Raw genomic sequence first — 21608 nt, forward strand, 5'->3', positions numbered from 1 at the left:
CAAGACCCACAAATAGAAATAAACTCTTACAGAAACCCTCTTGGAATTGCTTCAGAATTTGGGGGCATCAAATCTGAAAGACCTAACCTAACTTGGGAGTTTCTGAGAGTAGCAGCAGTTAGTGGTCCTCAATGGCTACCCAAGAAAAGAGAGCATTGGTACAGCCCCAGTGGAGCCCTGTGTTTTGAGCTTACCTCTGATGCCCAGGTAATCTGTTGGGCTGGGTTAGCCATAAAAGGACCCCACCCTAGGGAGAGCCAGGTAGTTGGAACAGGTGAATAATTGTTCAATCAAATGATGTTAGTCTGCTGAAAAAATTGTCAATTTTTTTTAGATTTTTATTTATTTGAGAGAGAGAGTGTGAGCACAAGCCAAGGGGAGGGGAAGAGGGAGAGGGAAAAGCAGACTCCCCCAGCTGGACAAGGAGCCCAGCTCGGGACTTGATCCCGGGATCCTGGGACCAAGACCTCAGCTGAGGGCAGAAGCTTAACTCACTGAGCCACCCAGGCATCCGAAAAATTGTAAATTTGTATGTTTTTATGATTAACAACATCTCATATTTTTTTTTCCTGACAACTAATAGTGGCAAGCCTAGTGATTACTTAAGACCAGACATAGAAGGAGCTAGAAGGACCCCTCTTCATGAGTGTGAAGTAAGAAGCTTGGCTTCCTAGTTGGTGTAAGAGGGTGGGATACATCAGTTAATACAGTAGCTGTCAGAAATTGGTCAGGTGTAGGTATGAAAGCAGAGAGGCCCAGACAGCCCTGTTTCCTCCATTTATGATTGGACTTTGTTCCTTCAGAATTCCATGCCTCTTCACTTTGGGTTTTGTATGGATACCACATTGGGGACTGGCAGAAACCATAAAAGCACATGAGTCTACATCAAAATAATGCAGTTTGATTCCCCGGGGCTCCTGTCCACACATTCATAGTTCTGGAAGTTTCCTCCTTCCCCCATGCACCTGCTGCTTGCAGGATTCCCTGCCCAGGCACTGTTCCTGGCTTTCTCTGTAACACCGCAACATCCCGGGAGAACTTGGGACCACCACTTCACCTCCTAGCTTTCATATCCCTTATCTGCAAATGGAAATGACAACTCCTACTTTACTCATTCAGAAGCTGGTTGTGAGGATGCTCTGAGAAAACTATTTGAAATAGCTGGGAGATGATAACCTGTGTGTCTGTCAGGCATTACCCTGCTAATCCTTTCCTCGGAGATGCGCCCTGGGGCCTGCTGCCCTGGCTGGCGCGCCTTCTGAGAGGCCACAGAACAACCTAGGTTAACCTTTGCAGCCCGGCTCCCTCTCGGGCATCGTGTCCGTCAGCTGTGATTACTACTGCAAGTTATTCATTGCCGCTCCTTGTTTGTTAAACTGGCCTGTGAAATTTGGTCATAAGTCACGGAACCTTCTAAACTGTGTTCGTGGATTCTTCCCTGTATTTCCACAGCCCTCTGTTGCTTGTGCACATGGCTCTGGGTTTGTATCCATCTGAGTTCACAAACTTCGGAGGCCTTGGCCCATGCCATGCGAACTCGCCCATTCCCACCACTCGACGACCCCAGTGTCCTAGCAGGCAGATGCGAAGTGTTGTTTGCATTCATATCCCCTGAAGTCGTGCACCATGATGTCCTACTTTTCCTGACAAAGATGGATACTTCAGTTAGCATCATGCAGTGACTTGGGTTTCTTTGCTTCCTGGTCTTTTTAACCAATATCATTTCCCAAGGTAAAATTATCTCCTGGGATCAAGGTCATGATTGAGTGTTCCTAGAACCCCACTCAGCTCCTTGTGTGCAGTTCACACCTGACACGTGGCGCCTGCTCTTGTTACCATCATTAGCCTTTGAAATAAAGATTGTAAATATTTATCCTAATGATAGAAAATTTAATATCCAGAAGACAAAATTTATTGTTTTGGCAGTAAAACAATTTTTTGTCGTATTTTCATTTGAAATCTTTATTTCAGAAATATGATGGCTTGGCCTATAAAAATGGGGCATCAAGGATTAGCCTTTGTTTTATTGAAGTATAGTTGACCCACAGTGTTCCCTTAGTTTCATGTGTGCAGCATAGCGATGCTCCCGCCCTGTACTTAGGCTGTGCTCACGTGTATGGCTCCCATCTGTCACCATACAACACCACAGCGGTACCATTGACTCTCTTCCCTGTGCCGCACCTTTTATCTCTGTGACCTATTCATTCCATAACTGGAGGCCTGTATCTCCCACTCGCCTTCCCCCACTTTGCCTGTCTGTCAACCCCCTTCCCCCCCGGCAACCATCATTTCTCTGTATTTATGGATCTATTTCTGCTTTTTGTTTCCTTCTTAGATTCCACATATAAGCGAAATCATATAATACTTGTTTTTGTCTGACTTTACTTCACTTAGCATAATGCCCTCTAGATTCTTCCATGTTGTCACAAATGGCACGACCTCATTCTTTTTTATTCATTCATCTATTGAGGGACACTTGGGCTGCTTCCATAGCTTGACTATTGGAAATAATGCTGTGGTAAATATAGTGGAGCACGTTTCTTTTCAAATTAGTGTTTTCCTTTTCTTTTTTTTTTTTAATTTATTTTTATTTTTTAATTTTTTATTTAAAGATTTTTATTTATTTATTTGACAGAGAGAGACACAGTGAGAGAGGGAACACAAGCAGGGGGAGTGGGAGAGGGAGAAGCAGGAGAGAGAGAAGCAGGCTTCCCACAGAGCAGGGAGCCCGACGCGGGGCTCGATCCCAGGACCCTGGGATCATGACCTGAGCCGAAGGCAGATGCTTAACGACTGAGCCACCCAGGCGCCCCTAGTGTTTTCCTTTTCTTTGGGTAAATACCCAGTTAGTAGAGTTGCTGGATCACATGATATTTCTATTTTTAATTTTTTGGGGAGCCTGCATTCTGTTTTCCACGGTGGCTGCACCGATTTACATTCCCACCAATGGTGCGTGAGAGTTCTCTTTTCTCCACATCCTCACCAATACTTGTAATTTCTTGTGTTTTTGATACTAGCCATTCTGAGTGGTAGAAGATGATGTCTCATTGTGGATTTTGATTTGCATTTCCTTCATGATTAGTAATGTCAAGCACTTTTTCATGTGTCTGTTGGCCCAGATGATAAAACTTAAAAAAATTTTAAGACCTTGTGTTTCCTTATTATCAAAATTCTTCATCAGATTTTTAAGAAATATCAAAAATGGGTTGCATTGTATTTCTCTTCTTTATGAGGCATGCTGATGAACTCTGAAATTCCTTAAGTAAGGTCTTTAGAGGAAAAATTAAGGACAAATTAGGGGGCTCAATTAAGTCAAGAATGTATTCCTGAACAATAAAAAGTTGCATTATATTGAGGACCAGCTTAAATATATCATGATGGCTAATGATGTAGGCTCCCTGTCTCAGTGACTTAATGCTTTGCAGTCTTGATCAAGTTGCTTTTCCTCTCCCCGTGCTTCAGTCTCTGTCTGTAAAATGAGATAGTACTAGTATTCTGTAGGGCGATTCTGAGGATTAAATGAGTTAATACATGTGAAATATATAATGGGTAGTCCTGTGCGCAGTGAGCACTCAGTAAGTGTTAATTGTGGATAGAAAGCCAAGAAAGAGGAATCCCCACTTCCAAAGGTAAACACTTAAATTTTTCCACTGAATTTGTAATTAACCACTTCTTTATCCCTACATGTGTAGTTGAGTCTTATGGATTCCTCCTCTGTGATTCCCACTTGCTGATTTCCCTGATAATACTACCAACCCGTGATAGTTTGGGATTCAAGTCCTGCTCTCTCTGAGTCTCAAACTTTCTCATTTATTAAATAGGGAAGATTGTAATGCCACTCCTCTAGGGCTACTGAGCATAGTAAAAGAACTCATATCTAGAAAGTTTCTTACTGTGTTTGGCACGTTGCAAGTATGCAATAACTATCATCAGGACCACCTATCATATTGTTATTTCTTTGATGGGAAAGCATTCCCTGTCATTCCAACAAGTCTTTGGAAGAGAGGAGTTGAATCTGAACTGAACAACCCATTACAGTCTATGTTTGAAGAGAATTCTTCATAAGAAGCCCTCTGTATCTATTTTCCCTATTTCAGACGTTTCTACAAGTTCTTGGTGTGGTGGGCGTGGCGGTGGCGGTGATCCCGTGGATCGCGATACCTCTGATTCCCCTTGGCATCCTTTTCTTTGTTCTTCGGCGATATTTCTTAGAAACGTCGAGAGATGTCAAACGCCTGGAATCTACAAGTGAGTACAGAGGCTCTCAGGTTGGGATGGCGATGCGGGTTCACTTCCATTCATGCTGTAATTAAGGAGGCCCCTGAAACTGTGCAGACTCTATCTTCCAGACTTTTTTTTCTCCAAGTTAACATTAAATCATCGAATACTGTGTCCACCGTGAGTCAATGTGTCACTTGGAACAAATGGTGCTGGTGGCTTGGGACACCAGGAAGGGACAGGGGCAGCTTTGCCAGGGCCACCAGGAAGGGACAGGGATGTCTGTGCATTAAAGCTCCACTGGAATGTGAGCACCATGAAGATAGGGGCCATTTCTGTCTCGGTCATGATGTACTTCCTAACATAGAGCAGGTACTCAATGTTTTTAAAGAAATATTTCATGTTGGAACTAATACAAAGCGAAAATACGGATTTTTTCTTCCCCTGAAGGGTCTAGAAATGACAAAGAAAGGGAAAGATTAGGGAAAGGAGAAGAAGGTGTCATATGTCAGAAGTGATACATTTGAAAAATACATTACTACCACACACTCAAAAAATGGCAAAAAAAAGTTGCGGTTGTTAAATGTTCTGAAAAGATAAGCACTGTTATTTTCAGTCTTACTCTTTATTATCACTAGTATTTCCTGTCATGCCACACTGTTTAACGGTCCCCTCCTCCCCTTAGGCTGTTCCTATAAATGGATCCTGAATATAATTCCCCTGGGAGGACACAGGAGAGGGTTCTGTTCAGTATACATTTAGTATGTTTTCTATACAACTTCTTAGTTTTGGAATAATGGGAAAACACGGTTAATTACAGAGGATGAAGTAATTCAGAGCTTATCTCATTAATGCACAAACATATTTCATTATTACTAAAACAAGTCATAAGGAGTGTTGATTGTTGTATTTAAAAAAAAAGGGGGGGGGTGCCTGGGTGGCTCAGTCGTTAAGCGTCTGCCTTCGGCTCAGGTCGTGATCCCAGGGTCTTGGGATCGAGCCCCACATCGGGCTCCCTGCTCAGCGGGAAGCCTGCTTCTCCCTCTCCCACTCCCCCTGCTTGTGTTCCCTCTCTCGCTTTCTCTCTCTCTGTCAAATAAATACATTAAATCTTTAAAAAAAAGGGCGGGGTGTAAAGACCTAAACATAAAAAAGGAAGATGTTTGCATCAGAAACCTCAACTATGGATAGTCACTGCAAATTAATACCACCTTAGCTTTCTGGACGCCAAGCTAAAAAGAGAAACATTGGGTCTCATGGTTCTCTGATCTACCAAGTGGAAAAATACAAGTTCATCAGAATACAGTTTTTTTTGTTATGATGTATGCATGTTTCTTTTTTTTGTTTTGTTTTAGAGCATGGGCAGGGGAGGGGCAGAGAGAGAGAGAGAGAATCCCAAGCAGGCTCCACACTGAGCACAGAGCCTCACTCGGGGCTTGATCTCATGACCCAGAGACCATGACCTGAGCCGAAATCAAGAGTTGGACGCTTAATTGACTGAGCCGCCCAGGCGCCCTGGTTAATAAAAATTTTTGAGAGGGATTTATCATAAGTGTTTGCATAAAGGATAATGGGCATTGATTTCATAAAAGCTATAGAAAATTTTTTCAGTCCTCTGAGAACCAGCTAAACTACCATGAAGTGTGGTTTTGTGGGGTGTTTCCTTGGGGCAGCAAAGCAGTGTTGTCCAGATGTGTGGACCATCGGGCTGATGTGATGTTACCATGGCGGGACGTGGAGAAGGTTGAAGAATAAGTGATGAGCTCCAGCCAGTCTTTTGTGTAAACAACAAGGCTTCAGACATTTAGGATTGGAGGCCACTCATGAAATGGAGTCTGTTGTCATCAGTCTTGTTCTACAGGAGGTCTCAGGTTTATTCAAACGGGGTCTCTGGAATAAGAGAGAAGGGGCTCTCCTGAGTCTTTTTCAAGAAACAGCATAGGGTTATCCTAGGGCTTGATCTGGAGATTGTGAGAACGTTAGCATGGCCCCTGTAGGATATTTGGAAATAACGTGGAATATTCCTGCACCCCAGTAGGCTACAACAATACATTAAGTACAGATATTCCTACCTCCACGCACCCAGATAACCAAACGTTGGCAGCCAGTTGATTAGAACTGTTTGTCGTCATCTCTCTGGGTCACAGGTCTGTGCCATAAATAGCAATTCTTTTGTTTTTCTCTAAGCAGTAAGTGAGTATTTCTTGCGGCCGCTGCTGGACCCACCAGCAAAAAGGAGGATAAAAGGAGGATACCTAATTGCTGTGGCTACCAGGCATAAATCTGCTTCCTCCTTGTGCTTTGAAAGGACTGTTGAAGTCCCGAGGATGATTTTCAGATCGTACTGCCCAGCTGCCTCTGAAACCTCAGGCCAACATTTAAGCCACTTTAATGACATATGCAGTTGTGATCATAATGGTTTCCCATTTTCGCAAAAGTGAGCATGGTAGCACCATTCAATCATAAAGAAGTGCACAAAACCAGAATCCTAGCCAGCTCTCATCGTTTGGCAATGCCTGAGTTATAAAGCTACATCCAAATTCCGTGTGTAAGGGTACTATGATCAACTAGCAATGTCTGCCATGGGCATCGCTGGGGAGGGCTAACCGTGTGTCCCGTGTTTCAGACCATAGACACTCAACGTCTGCTGTTGTTAGTTTTCGTGCTGGATTTCCAGGTGCTTAATAAGATACACAGTAATGGATAGGGCTACTGGAGATGCACTAAGGATGATATTGGGGTTTTTCTAAACGTAAACTACAAAGTCTGGAGAAAAATGCATCTAGTTGCATGTTGGCATCTTGATTTAACCTGTTTATTTTCCCTCTGAGACACTGTGGCAGTGATTAAAAAGCATATAGCATTGGAAATAAGAGCTGGGTCTGACCCCCAGCTCTACCACTTAGTTAATTTACTACTTGGCCAGTGTTCTTAATCCCTCTGCCTACTTTGCCCTCTGTCAAATATGTAATCGCACCTGCTCTCTGGGGCTCTCGTGAGGATTGTTTGCGCTGATGGCTGTAAAGTGCTTCCTGGCCACATGGAGAGGTGCTAGAACCTTGAACGTGAGGGAATTAAGAACATGACAACCAGCAGGGCTCACCTAACGTGAATGATAACCTACAGCAGGGCTGTTGGCCAGGTCCTTGAGGCAGTTCCCTGCCCTCTCCCTCCTGAGGAGGGTTTGCAGTCCTTGTAGGGTATGTCAGGGGCGTGGGACACACAGTCGTCAGTCTCGTGAAAGGTAGGGTTGCATTTGTCAAACTGCTGGCTAGCACCATGGTTTCTCTAGAGGTCTACTTCAGGATGGCCAGCTCAGTCATTGTGGGGAGAAAGGCGTTATATTGGGTAAGAGAATATACCAGAGCCTTCGCTTTCCATTTCCCTCCACGGGGCCAGTTAATTTTCATTGCAGACCCTCCAGTTCATCATCCTGGCATCCCGCTGAATCCTAAGTGTGTGAAAGAACAGGATAGCCTTTGCCTGGTACAGAACCCTGCTATACCACTTGGAACTCTTGGGTCTGAGTAAACTTGGTGATGTGGTCTTTGGGTTCCCTGGTGTTCAAGGCCGGGACAGCCCCTGATTTCTGAAGTCGACCCTGCCCTGAAACCTTAACCAGGGAAGATCAGTCACAGCCTTGATCTGCTGATGAGGGAAGCCAGTGAGGATGGCCACATGGAAGCATTTCATTCAAGGTCTCTCCTTGAATGAATGGCCACATCTTCCTTCTCAGAAATGTTGTCTGTGATAAAACCGTTTATGTCCCCACATTCGCTTAAGACTTTTGGTACTTTCTTGATAGAGTCATGGGCCTGGAACTCTCCTGAGTCATCTTGCTAAGCACCCTGTTTCCACATTGACTATGTTTTGGGCATTTGCTAGGGAGTGCAAAAAAAGGCCTGTTCAGAACCTTCAGCCTTATTTATTTAGAGCATGGCCTTGGTCCCTTATGTTCATATTATTGTTTTAAAATTACAAATTTAATGGAAGCTAAAATGCATAAAGGCTAAAGGTTCCTCAGTATAATGAAGAGAGAGGGTGGTGTGGATCCTAGATCAGAAACCTACAACCTGGACGGTCCAAACCACCACTGAATTCACTTGAGGCTCTTTGCCTAAAGTAGATACGAGGGGAAATGTTAGCTCATGCCTCAGTTCAGAGAAGGTTTTTTCCTTAAAGCAGTATCCTAGGTGAGGGCCCTTAACGGTTAATATCCCAGTCAGATATCCCAGTCAGGAAAGAGGCCCACAGCCCAGCATGTCCCATCTTCTCTAAATGCCAGGGTCTCACACGGAGAAGTCTACTCCTTCCTTGCTTGAGGACCATGGTCACTAAGCTCCAAGAGGAGGTCCTGTTTCTGCACGTTTGTACCCAGCATCTGCCCCCCCATACCTTCAATGCCCACATGCACAGAGGCATTGACTGAACTCACACAGAGAGGCATCTGGATGCCAGGCTAAGGAGTCAGGCTCTAAAATAAGTGAGTTTTCCCCTAAATGGTTTCTCCCCATCATTTTATAAAACCTCTGCAGCCTCTCATGAGATAAGTGATCTGCCTTTGCCCTGAACACCCAGGGATTTTACTAACACCTCTTCTTTAGAATGTGCACAGGTAACAAGGTAATAAGTCAGTGTTACCTGCCGATAAAGCACAAAGTATTACTCATCCCAGAGAGAGGTCCCAGGCTCGCAGCACTGCCCCGACCATAGCTGGTCATGGCCTCATTCATGGTGCCCAGCAGCCTGTAGCCCACCTCTTCTCTGATTGGCGGGAGCCAGACCTTGGTGCCCACACACAGCGTGCTCCTAGAGAAGGTACCAGGGAAATGAATGGCTGGTCGGATGACATCAGGCCCCAGACCACCATGAAGTTATTCAGAAGAGAATGGCCCCTGAGTTCATGGTCAGGTTCTGGAAGAGTGATTGATGTCAGTGTCACACAGCGACCTCCAAACACCAGGTGTCCAGCAGGGCAGGCTCCCCCAGCCAAAGTCCGGACTATTCAAAGACACCATGGCTGCCCAGGCCCTGTGGGCACAAGGGCAGTGCAATACCCAGGTTCTCCGGTACCCCGGAAAGAGACTGTTGGCACGGGAGCAGGCACAGGGAGATGCCCCAGGATGCAGGGAGAATGGCAGGCTGCCCAGACCCTTGCACATCACTCACCTGTTACAGTTTCAGGGATGCGCCGACTTTATCCCAACCCTTAAGTAATAGTCACATAGCAGAGATGGACACACAGATAGGCAGTCATAATTCAGTGTGGTGAGTACTCTAGCAGAATTAAATTTAAGAATGTTAGTGACTCAAAAATTACTCAACAGAATTTCCTCCCAGAGGGCTGTCGGGGAAGTGTTACGGAGGGAGGCCATGTCTGAGGAGGACCTTGACAAATGAGTTAGCAAAGAAAGAATTTAGTTATTCAGATCTAGGAAGGATTTGAATTTGGTCCAAGATTGGTTCGGAGAGAAACTTGCGTCTTCAGGTCTTTAACGTGAAGCGTGGTGTGACCAGGAGTTTGAGGGTTGACATGTTGTTCATCTCCAGGAGGGGCACCGTCCCTTCTTCCCCAAGCAGCCTGACGTCACAGAGCTCTGGGTGTGCTCTTTGGGGGGCCATGAAGCCACAGGGCATGGGAGGCAGTTGGTTTCCCTACATCCCAGCCTCACAGCTTTGTGTCTGTCTCTGCTTCCCCAGCGCGGAGTCCGGTGTTCTCCCACTTGTCGTGCTCTCTCCAGGGACTCTGGACCATCCGGGCATATAAAACTGAAGAGAGGTTCCAGGAACTGTTTGACGCTCATCAGGATTTGCATTCAGGTCTGTAAGTTGCTGGAAATGGTTTCAAAGAACGGGATAGGCTCCCTCTCTTGTCCTTAGTGGTCAGTTCCTCTCTCTCTGTCTGCCGCTGGCCCAGCCCCACATCCTTCCTCAGCATGTCTTCGTCCCCTCCTCTCTGCCATGACTCCTCAGAATCTTCTGTGTGCTTCCCGTTCCCCTGAGATCCCAGTGGCTTGCATTGTCCTTCCATCACCACTCCCTGTGACTTTCTGTCCTTTTAGGGCAGGGGTCAGTGAACTTTTCTTGTAAGGGCCCAGATAGTAAATGTTTTAGGTTTTGTGTACTTGATTGTCTATTGCAGCTCTTCAGCGTTGCTGTTGGAACAGGAACTCAGGCAAAGATACTACCTCAGCAAATGGCCATGGCTGTGTTCAAATAAAACTTCATTCACAACAACAGGTGGTGGGCCATTCTTGGCCCACAGATTGTAGTTTGCCAGTTCTTATTGTCAGATCATGTAAGGTGACAGAAATTCCTGAGGAAATCAGTTTCCTGATGATCAGATTTGCTACCCACTTGATATGTATTATTCTCTGTATCTGTGAAGTTTTTTGCTATGTAGAAGTTTCAGCTTTTCCTCTAAGTTTATAAAATCCTGGCCCATCTTTCCAATCTTTATTGTATTTTGAAGATAAGATGGCATTTTGAAAGCTGCAAGTAGGTACTTTTAGCAAAAGTGATCCTTGAGCTGCTGGATCCTAAGGAATAAACACTGTGCAGGGCCCTCTAGTAAGTATGGAAGGTGCTGGAAACAACGTGGGAGCTGCTGTGCTTTCTGCTCTCAGAACTGGGAACAGTAAACCACATGAGTGGACAAGCCTCACGTTGAGGTTTGGCTCTATGAAAAATGCACTGATGAGCCCATTTTTTCATGTTTTTTATGATGATCTTATTTTTGTTTATAATCTCTGGGTTGAGTTTTTCAGTGCATGCTTCCCACAAAGCCACTGTACGGATTCTTACCTGGACCATACATCGTCCTGTGTCAGAACTTAGCTTTCTGGAACCTTTAGGTTCCTCAGGTGTGGAACTTTGCTGGCCATGTTGTGTAAAAACCTCCTGGAGTTCACCCTTGCAAAATGCTCTCCCTCATTCAGAGTAGTTAACGTGGTTTTTCTACTTCTTCCTTTTGCTTATTTTGCTTCCCCAAATCCAGAGGCATGGTTCTTGTTCCTGACAACGTCCCGATGGTTCGCCGTGCGTCTGGATGCCATCTGTGCCATCTTGGTCATTGTTGTTGCCTTTGGGTCCCTGATTCTGGCAACAAGTAAGTACAGATGTGAAGAACTATTTGTGGTATGATTACAATTTATAGCTGCGTTTACAGTTACTAAATTAAACTCTTGCCACCTTGTCCGATGCCATATACTGTTTGGTTCTAATGAATCACATGAAAGCATTTGCTGTGTGTCAGGTCAGGTGTGATTCAGCAGCATGGTCCATGCTGAGTGGTCATTTGGATCCCGACGAGTTCCTTCCGTCTTCAGACAGGTTGAGGACCATGCAGCTGTAGCAGCTCACTTTCTGTACATTCCCGGTGTGGCGTCTGGTTGTTGTGAGGAGAGAACCAAGTTTTCCGTTACGCATTTTGTCCGTCTTAGGGCTTTAGGTTTTCACAATAGGGCTGTTCAGATCTCTTGGCTGTACCTGCCTGGTACCCTGGGTTGAGAAAATACTCAGCAGGAGAGAATGCTAGCCTCCCTGCCAGGTGGGTACCGGATGAGCAGGTGTTGGTGTGCAGGGCATGCGTTCACTATCCCTAACTATTCCGTGGTAACAACGCTGAATGACAGTATTTAATAATGGAACAGTGAGAGGAATAGCTTGGATTTAAAAGCACTAGCTCTGAGAACCCATTGCCTTGTTTTTGGTGGTTTCCAACTGCGGTTATATTGGCCGTAGTATGTGAAATTAGGTAACGGGGCTCTTGAAACCATTGGGCTGGGAGTCTGAATAATGACATTATTTATCACCTGTGGCAGACAGTCAAGTGTGTGTCAATCCTGTGCGGATTAATAAGCTCACTTAACAGTCTTTCTGAATTTATGGCGACTTTCCTATTTCATTATGGTCTCAATCATCAGATAGTAAAAGTATAACTGTTACTATCATTATATACAATGTACTTAAATATTATAAAGGAATCTTGTTGGTAACGTGACAGAAGGACCTGTGCTTGGGGTTAAGAATGTGTCTGCCTTCGGCTCAGGTCATGATCCCAGGGTCCTGGGATCGAGCCCCACATCGGGCTCCCTGCTCCGCGGGAAGCCTGCTTCTCCCTCTCCCCCTCCCCCTGCTTGTGTTCCCTCTCTAGCTGTGTCTCTCTCTGTCAAATAAAGAAAGGAAGAAAGGAAGAAAGAAAGAAAGAAAGAAAAGAAAGAGAGAGAGAGAAAGAGAGAGAGAAAGAGAGAGAGAGAGAAAGAGAGAAAGAGAGAAAGAGAGAGAAAGAAAGAAAGAAAGAAAGAAAGAAAGAAAGAAAGAAAGAAAGAAAGAAAGAAACTAATTTTATTCCCCTTCTTCTTCCTGTTTCTGCTGTAGATGCTGGGCAGGTTGGCCTGGCCTTGTCCTACGCCCTCACACTCATGGGGATGTTCCAGTGGTGTGTCAGGCAAAGCGCCGAAGTGGAGAATATGGTAATGTTTATCTGAACGTTCTGAGCCTTTTCAAGTCTCCCTGCCATTAAATGGCATAAAAGCACTTCTAATGTAAAATATTAAAACTGTTATTTTTACATTGTAGCTAATCAAGTTTTTTAGAGCCTTCTTCCATCTGTTTAAGGTTAACGTAAAATAAAATATATACATCTTTTTCTCAGTCTTCTGTGTGCTATGTCAGCAGGTTTTATATTCACCACAAACTGTCTTCAAATGTAATAAATGTCTCTCTCTGTAGGAGGGAGGTTCTGAAATCCTGGAGAGGATATAAGCTAATTTCTTAGAGGCCTGTTTATTTTTGTTTCTTAATGGGTAATTCCTCATTCCTGATAAAAGAAGAATTCAGTGTTTTGAGGGTGTTTGTTTAATGAATAGGTGTCTCCCCTTGCGCCCCCTCGCCCATTTTAGCATTTGTTCTTGTATGTGTTGAGCACCTGAATTTGCTGGTGTCCCTTCTTTCTGGTTAGAATAAGCTCCTTCTCGGGATGTGCTAGTCAAAGGTATCGGGATGGTTGTTTGGAGGCCTTAGTCAATACGTAAATTATCTCCTCTTTGGAATATTTGCACCTTCTCCTAAAGAGGAAAAACAATGAAAAAGAAATCTTTCCCATGTGCTCTTCTGATAGAGGAGAAAGTGACTCATCATTAAAATGAGATTTGATGACTTAGCCAGTTCAGCTCCCCTAGGACAGACGGCTCTTCTATAGCCAGATTATGGATTCTTGGCCACAAGTATTCCTTTCTTTGATAAAATCCTTGTATTTTTTGTTCAGATGTGAAAAGTGGAAAAATAAAATAAAATCTCTAACATTCTCTAAAAATCTCTACTTCTGTAATTCTTTTAGTTTTAATGTAATGCCGAAGGAAGTAGCCCTAAGGGAAAGTGTTACAAGACCATGCACAGGTTTGTAAATCATCAAAGTCCTCATCAGACTCTTCCTCCTGTCCTTTGGGAATATTGAGACCTGAGATGTCCTTAACCAGCTGGTATAAAAGATCAACAGTTCATTTATAATCTCATAATACCTGTGAGAACCTCCATTCCCAAGCCCTGTGGTGTCCTTTGTCTTTCAGATGATTTCAGTGGAAAGGGTGATGGAGTATACAGACCTTGAGAAAGAAGCCCCTTGGGAATACCAGAAGCGCCCTCCGCCGAGCTGGCCCCAAGAAGGCACGATTGTCTTTGATAATGTTAACTTCTCGTACAGTTTAGACGGGCCTCTGGTTTTGAAGCACCTGACAGCAGTCATTAAATCAAGGGAGAAGGTTTGTTTAAGCCATCTTGCCTCTTCAAAATTTCCACAAAAGATTGAACACCGCATCTGCTTGTTGGCTCCTTGGTGAACGTGCCAGGGGGGCTCCTGGTGCCTCTGTGGATATAAATTAGATCTGGTGATCCTATTGGGAAGTCTTGGAAATTGACCATGGAATGGGGATGCCAGACTTTCCTCGTGTTGTGAGCTCCCTCGTGGTGCTTGGTGGGCTGATCCAGGACACTCTTATTATTCATGCCCGAGACCTGGAAGTCAACCCTAGCTCCTCATCACTAACGTTTTCAATATCTAGTTCCTACCTATTCTTACTTCTTTGTATTTCTCCGATCCTTCTCTTCCTCCCCCATGGCATCCTCTATTTACAGCCCTCAGTCCCGTCCTTTTCCGGAGACTTGACCTCCTATTACCCATATTCCCTTGTCCTCCCACCCGTGGACTGCTTCTTTCTGAAACACAGATCTGATCTTTACGGGCCTCCTGATTGCTCCCAGTCTGGGTGCGCTGGGGGGTGGAACCATAGCGAGGCCTCAGATCCACTCGAGCTGGAGTTGCATGGCCAGCTCTCAGCCACCAGAGAAGAGCCTGGAATCTGTGACCCAGTCAGGGGTCAGGAGCCAGAGCCCCCAGCAGGAAGCAGAAAAGGGCCCAAAGCTGATGAAAGGAAACCCAAGGGGGTGGGGGATGATGTATGTAGGAAACCACTGAGAGATTTGTGACCTGCACTTGCCTGTGTCTTTGTCCGTCAGGAGTGAGACTTGGGTCCCTCAACCCACATCAGGGCAAGCTCTTTCCCCACCTACCTCTCCAGCCTCAATTCCGTAAATATTTTTAAAAATTTATTTGAGAGAGAGAGAGAGAGCGAGCATGAGCCAGGGGGGTGGGGCAGAGGGAGAGGGAGAAGCAGACTTCCCACTGAGCCGGGAGTCCGACGTGGGGCTCGATCCCAGGACTCTGGGATCACGACCCGAGCCGAAGGCAGACGCTTACCTGACTGAGCCACCCAGGCGCCCTCCAGCCTCAATTCCCAGCATGCCAAACTCCCACATGGGTATTGTGTAGCTTCTTCCAAAGCCTCCTGTCCTCCCCGTCCCCAGCATGTGCACTCTGCCCCTCTCTCTCCAGAGACCCTTCCCTTCTGTTATCTGGCTGGTGAAAGTCGTCTCATTTTCAGTCAACTCAGATGCATCTGCCTCTACGAGACCCTTAATTCTTCCACAGCATCTTATGTATTTTTTATGACAGCATTTACAGTACGCGTATGTTTATAGCAGCATTATGAACGCCAAAAATGGAAGCAGCGCAAGTTATTCATCAGTGTAGGAATAGATACACAAATGTAGTACGTCTATACGATGGAGTATTATCCAGCCTTAAAGAGGAAGCAACTTCTGACATATGGAAGAACCTCGAGGACATTATGCTAAATGAAATAAGCTCAAGGACAAAACAGGACAAAGACTGTCTAATTCCACTTACATGAGATTCCTGACCTGCTCAGATCCGTAGAGACAGATAGTAGGATGGTGATTGCCAGGGGCTGGGGGAGACGTGAATGTGGAGTTAGTGTTTAACGGGCACTGGGTTTGAGTCTTGCAAGGCAAGAAGAATTCTGGAGACTGATGGCACGGCACTGTGAGTGTCCTTAACACCACTGAACTGGACACCTGAGAAATGGCTGGGTTGATAAATTTTATGTTACATGCATTTTACCACAATTAAAAAAGAGAATTAAAAATGAAAATGAAAAATAAAAGGTAGCACTAGCAGCCTGCTTTGTAATTTGGGTTCTGTATCTCACAGTACCCTGAGGCTGCTTATTTTCATCTTCATTCCCCCGAAAATGGTATTGTGCAGGGCACATCGTGGGGCTGAGGGTCTGCTGGTGCGGACGATGAGTGAGTAATACGCAGGGGTGAAGCAAACCAGTCACAAAAACATATGTGCATCCCAGGCAGCTCCTGTAAACAGCCCGTTACCTAGATGTGTTAAATACTTTAGGACCTGCTCTTTCAAGCTCTTTCTACCCCAGATGCATTTAGTGGACTGTAGCCATAATTTAATGATTATACCCTTGTGACATGAAAGAATAAATATTTGACTTAACACCCAAATGATACCCAGGGAGCAGCTTTAGTAAGTCACGTGGCAAAAGCTGGCTCCTCATTATTTCCAGCCCCAATTGCAGATCCGGAGGACGGTGAGGGCGACCGTGTCCAGAGAATGTTAACCGTAGCTGGTTCTGTCCCTCCGAGCCTGTCAGGGATGCTTGCTTACTTGAAGACCGTGTGTCCATCAGAACGCACGTTCTAGACATGATTCTGTTAACTTGCACGCATCTTAAATTTCCCTCGAAGCCATACACTGAATTACCTAAGAAACTGTGGTAAAACTTAGAAATATAACAGGTTTGTATTTTTCCATTTTAACCCGCCCCCCCAATCATGTATCTGAGATTCTGCAGTGTTGAGGGGATTGAATTTGGAGACAGTTATAATAAGGACAGTAACTTTTGGTTTGTGTCTTGGTCCTCGGCAGTGTCCCCTTCCACGGCATTTATGTGATTAGCGACTATAGCCAGGCCACGGAGTCATGAAGTGACGTCACTGCCTGGGGAGCTAGGTCCCAGGATTTGTCTCCTCTCCACCCAGCCCCAGCCCTGTTATTCGGGGACACCACCATCCCCATCCTTTGGTGTTGTATTTGATTGGGACAGACTGTTGCAGGATCAACGAAGGGGTAATGCACCAACACAGCAAAGGTGGGGCTTTATTCTCCTCCAGCATTTTCCTCTGCTGTCCGGATTCCTCGAAGTTACAGTAAACAGGAAAATGTAATAGGTACTAAGCAGGTTTCTAATTCGTGGAAGAAATAACAAGTAAAAATAAAGAACCAAAATGAGGTAAATAGCACCCTAGGCTTCCTGGTTAGATTCTAAACACTGGCTGCATTTTTCATTTAGATGATTTTGTGGTTGATTTGATCATTTTAAAGAGTACTGGGCCATTTTAAAGCATTTTCCAGCTCTAGAGGTAGATTGATTTTGGTTTGTTATTTTTTTTTCTTGCTCAGAGCTATTACTTGGGTAATACATTTTTACAGATGTGTACTAGACCTTGCTATAATGTGCAAGAATAATAGTTTCCTACGTTTTCTCCTCTTTTACATAATATCTTCTCAGAAACCCCTCACCTCCCTCCATTTTATCTCACTTCCTCTGCTGACTTTCTCATTCCTTGCTGCCCAGACCGTGGTAGCTGCATCACCTGGGAACTTCTTAGAAATGCTGACTCTCAAGCCCACCCAGACCTCTTGTCTCCGAATTCCCTTTGAACGAGCCCCCGCCCTGCTAAAAAGTCTTCTCTCCCATAGGCAGGTTTGGAGAACTGTAACTCATGATTTCTAAGAAATGTCCTTTGACAGTTGAAATTGGGCTCATGAATTATCCCAACCCCTGTGACTGATCATGACACTCTAGAAAGTTCTATGTCCCCTCCCTATAGGTTTATTTACCTTTATATTCTGCAAGTTATGAAATTTACATTATAATTTAATTCTGTATGACTCTATGTTTATGCATCTATTTGTCTTTTTGGTGGAGTCTCTCTGCATCACAGACAGCGTTTCTTCTGCTCTACAGCCTTCCCCCCCTGCCCTCCTATAGGGTCCCTTGGTATTGTATCAGGCTGGGCCCTGCTTGGGCCTGGAGTCACAGACCGCCAAGTATAGCAATATATCTGAGGCCCTTTCACCACCTGTTGGGATGGAAAATTCATCTCACGGCCCCAAGCAGGCCAGTAGGTCTGTGTGGCCTCTCTCCTCACTCCAGCTGTAGGTGCCCACCTGACCACGGGTATCCTTTTTGCTCAAAGATGTCAGGTCTTTTGTCCCATCCTCCACATTATACCCCCCCCATATCCACATCATGCTTTAAATGTCAGGCAATAAGATCAGTAAGAGAGGCCAGTTCCTTGATCGCAACCACAGCTGTCCTGTCCCCACTTTCTTGTAGCCAGGGAGAGGGACGTAATGAGTTGCCAGGCCACCCACGTATCAGGAGGCCATCAGCAGAATGGACAAGCGTTGCGCAGACATGACTTTGAGTCCCATTCTGCCCCTTCCTGGCTCTGTTATTTCAGGCAAGCTAATTAGCCTTAATAAGCCTCCCTCTGATCTCTTGCAAAATGGTAGTAATAGGTCACCTAGGGTTGTACACTTCAACAGGATGAGACCCCCCAGCTCCAAGACTGGTGCCAAACAGATGTTCGGACAATGGTAGCCATCACTGCCTTGGGGTATAACGTGGCCATAACCAGGTCCAGTGTGGATGTTGTCATCTGCCATTTGCATTAATTTATATGGTGATGGGCTCCATGGGCCATGTCTGCCTCCTCTGCCCAGTGTGGATGTTGTCATCTGCCATTTGCATTAATCTATATGGTGATGGGCTCCATGGGCCATGTCTGCCTTCTCTGCCCAGCCTATCCTATACCTCAACAGTGTGGCAATAGATTTTCTATGAACTTGTCCATCCTGACTTAAACGCCTCAGTTCTGTATAGAATGCCTGTTTGGCACAGGACACCACGTGTAGTAAAAAGAATGCAAAGGTGAATCCATGACAGATCCTGCTGTCCAGGAGTACAAGGAAGGTCGTATAAAATTCGCTACTAAATAAGCTAGAAGGAGGTCACGATTTTTATCAAAGTTTAGAAAAAGATCATCTGTGGCGTGAGAGAAGCCCACATGCAGGGACAGGAAGAGCATTTGCAAGGAATTAGGCATTTGGGATAGACTTGGTGACATGTGGGCGGGATCTCCGCAGGTAGAAATGCATGGGAAGAACATTCAGGGTGGTGGGACCAGCATCAGCAAAGACACAATGCCTTGATCCCGCAAGTGAAGGATCAAGCCCCTGCAGAGCATTTGGGGAAGTGAATGACCAGGTACGTGGCACACCCTTGCACATGTAATTCTCGCAACTTCCTGGTAATCCCGAGGGAGCTGATTCCCGGCGATTTAAGGATGGAGAGTCCATGGAGATGCTTTCATAGAAGGGACTTCCTGAGACAGTGTAATAGGCATAGAGCTGTCCTGCAGAAACTCGGTCCGAGGAGTTGAGCGCACGTGACCGTGGTGGGAAGAGGCGGATAATAGGAAGCCAGTAGCCATTGTGTACTCCTAGCAAGATGTAAGGGGGAAAGTGAGTCTACTTTTTGGAATCAAACTGATGTCAAGTAAAACAAAATTATAGGGGTGTCTGGGTGGCTCAATCGGTTAAGCGTCTAGCTTTTGGTTTCAGCTCAGGCTATGATCCTCTGGGTCCTGAGATTGAGGCTCCATGCTGGGCATGGAGCCTGCTTAAGATTCTCTCTCTCTCTCTCTCTGCCCCTCCCCCACTGCTCATGTATACACTTACTCCCTCTCTAAAAATAAATAAATAAAAATAAAAATAATGTTATAACACTCAGGCTTGTGAACATGCAGGGAAACAGGAGTCAAAATTGATATCTTATTTCTAGAGGGTAGCTTGGCATTACTTAACAGACTCCTTTGAAAATGTTTATACCTGTTTTTCAGTAATTCCACATCTAAGAATTTTTCTTAAGGAAGTAATTAGAGTTGTTTGTGAAGATTTAGCTTCAAGGATATTCAACACAGTTATTTATAATAACAAAATATTGGACATAGCCTAAATATCCACAAATGGGGGACCTGTTAAATCAATGATCGCATATAGTCTAATATTATGTGGCCATTAAAATATTCTCTTGAAATATTAAGTGAAAACAGTTTACTACAATAGGTTCATATTACTCATTTTGTTTAAATCTATGAGCTTGTATCTTTCTAGACATAGGTCTAGAAAGAAAATATATCAATCTGAAGAATGGTTTTATTTTTATTTTATTATTTTTTAAAGATTTTATTTATTTGACAGAGAGCACAAGCAGGGGGAGTGGGAGAGGGATAATCAGCCTCCCTGCTGAGCAAGGAGCCCCCCGCAGGACTCGATCCCAGGACCCTGGGATCATGGCCTGAGCTGAAGGCAGACGCTTAATGGACTGAGCCACACAGGCATCCCTGAAGAATGGTTTTAAATCAAAGTGCTGGGGTTATGGCTAGTATTTATTGACTTTTTACATTCATTTGCACTGACTATGATTAAGCATTGATTTTGTATTTTAAAAGGTCATGCAGCCTTCACTCAGGTGAGGGACTGAGTCAGGAAAGCTTGTGGAGGTAGAATCTTTAGGGCCTGGTGCCATGCTGGACGGGGAGGAAGCTGCAAGTAAGGTTAATGTGTTGAGCCCATGAGCCTAGGAAAGAAGTTATGAGATTAAGATGGGGAAGTTGGAAAAGGCAGCTTGTAAGTTAATCATGTTGAGTTTGATCTATAAAGAGAGATCCAGATATAAATGTCTCACATGCTGCTGTGGTTGTCAGAAACCAACCTCAGCCTCATTGGGAAAACATAAAGGGTTAATTGTAAATCAGCTTAAATAAGAATATCTCGAAGTATCTGTTTGGTTTTGAGTATGTAAGCTTACTGATATTGGCGATATTCTCCATGGGAAATTGGTAAAGCCCATTGGTGAACTGTGAAAGACATGGGCTACGGTTTGGATGACAGGACAATAGAGAGAAATAGCTAGAACCCATTTTTTTTTTTAATTGCATTTTTATGTTTATTCTTAGTTGATTTTGGAGATCACAGTCCTGTGGTTGTGGGAAGCCCTCCGTGCCCCCTGCCATATCCTGGCCCTTTACCAAAAGTCTTCAAATGTTCCAGTTTGCACAGGTGGATCGGTTTCACTTGGGGTGATAGCATGGGAGCATCCATACATTCTCAGAGACACAATTCTTTTTTTTTTTTAATTTGTTTTTTTATTAACATAATGTATTATTTGTTTTGGGGGTACTGGTCTGTGACTCATCAGTCTTACACAATTCTCAGCACTCATCATAGCACATACTCTCCACAGTGTTCATCACCTGGCCACCCCATCCCTCCCCACCACTCCAGCAGCCCTCAGTTTGTTTCCTGAGATTAAGAGTCTCTTTTGTTTTTTCTCTCTCTCTGGTTTCATCTTGTTTCATTTTTCCCTCACTTCCCCTATGATCCTCTGCTTTGTTCCTCAAATTCCTCATATCAGTGAGATCATATGATACTTGTCTTTCTCTGATTGACTTATTTTGCATAGCGTAATACCCTCTAGTTCCATCCACATCATTGCAAATGGCAAGATTTCATTTTTTGATGGCTGCATAATATTCCATTGTGTATATATATATCACATCTTTTTTATCCATTCATCTGTTGATGGACATCTAGGCCCCTTCCACTGGGGACATTGCTGCTATAAACATTGGGGTGCATGTGCCCCTTTGGATCACTACATTTGTATCTGGATAAATACCCAGTAGTACAATTGCTGGGTCGTAGGGTAGCTCTATTTTCAACTTTTTGAGGAAACTCCATACTGTTTTCCAGAGTGGCTGCACCAGCTTGCATTCTCACCAAGAGTGTAGGAGGGTTCCCCTTTTTCCGCATCCTCGCCAACCTCTGTCATTTTCTGATTTGTTAATTCTAACCATTCTGACTGGTATGAGGTGGTATCTCA

At 44.6% G+C, this 21608-nt stretch overlaps 1 protein-coding gene across 4 annotated transcripts in view; it reads left to right on the forward strand.

Annotated features, from left to right (window-relative positions):
* Nucleotides 1–21608, forward strand: part of ABCC4 (ATP binding cassette subfamily C member 4 (PEL blood group)) — a 249739-nt gene that overhangs the window by 184311 nt on the left and 43820 nt on the right. For all 4 annotated transcript variants that reach the window (XM_064585949.1, XM_064585948.1, XM_064585950.1 and 1 more), the window contains 5 exons: nt 4098–4248; nt 9919–10038; nt 11216–11326; nt 12598–12692; nt 13788–13979. In XM_064585949.1, coding sequence (XP_064442019.1) covers nt 4098–4248; nt 9919–10038; nt 11216–11326; nt 12598–12692; nt 13788–13979 — 669 coding nt within the window. The remainder of the gene's footprint in view (nt 1–4097; nt 4249–9918; nt 10039–11215; nt 11327–12597; nt 12693–13787; nt 13980–21608) is intronic.

Source organism: Mirounga angustirostris, unplaced genomic scaffold (genome assembly GCF_029215605.1).
Source record: "Mirounga angustirostris isolate CCGP_5_RB_7025 unplaced genomic scaffold, mMirAng1.0.hap1 SCAF_3, whole genome shotgun sequence".
Classification (NCBI taxonomy): domain Eukaryota; kingdom Metazoa; phylum Chordata; class Mammalia; order Carnivora; family Phocidae; genus Mirounga; species Mirounga angustirostris.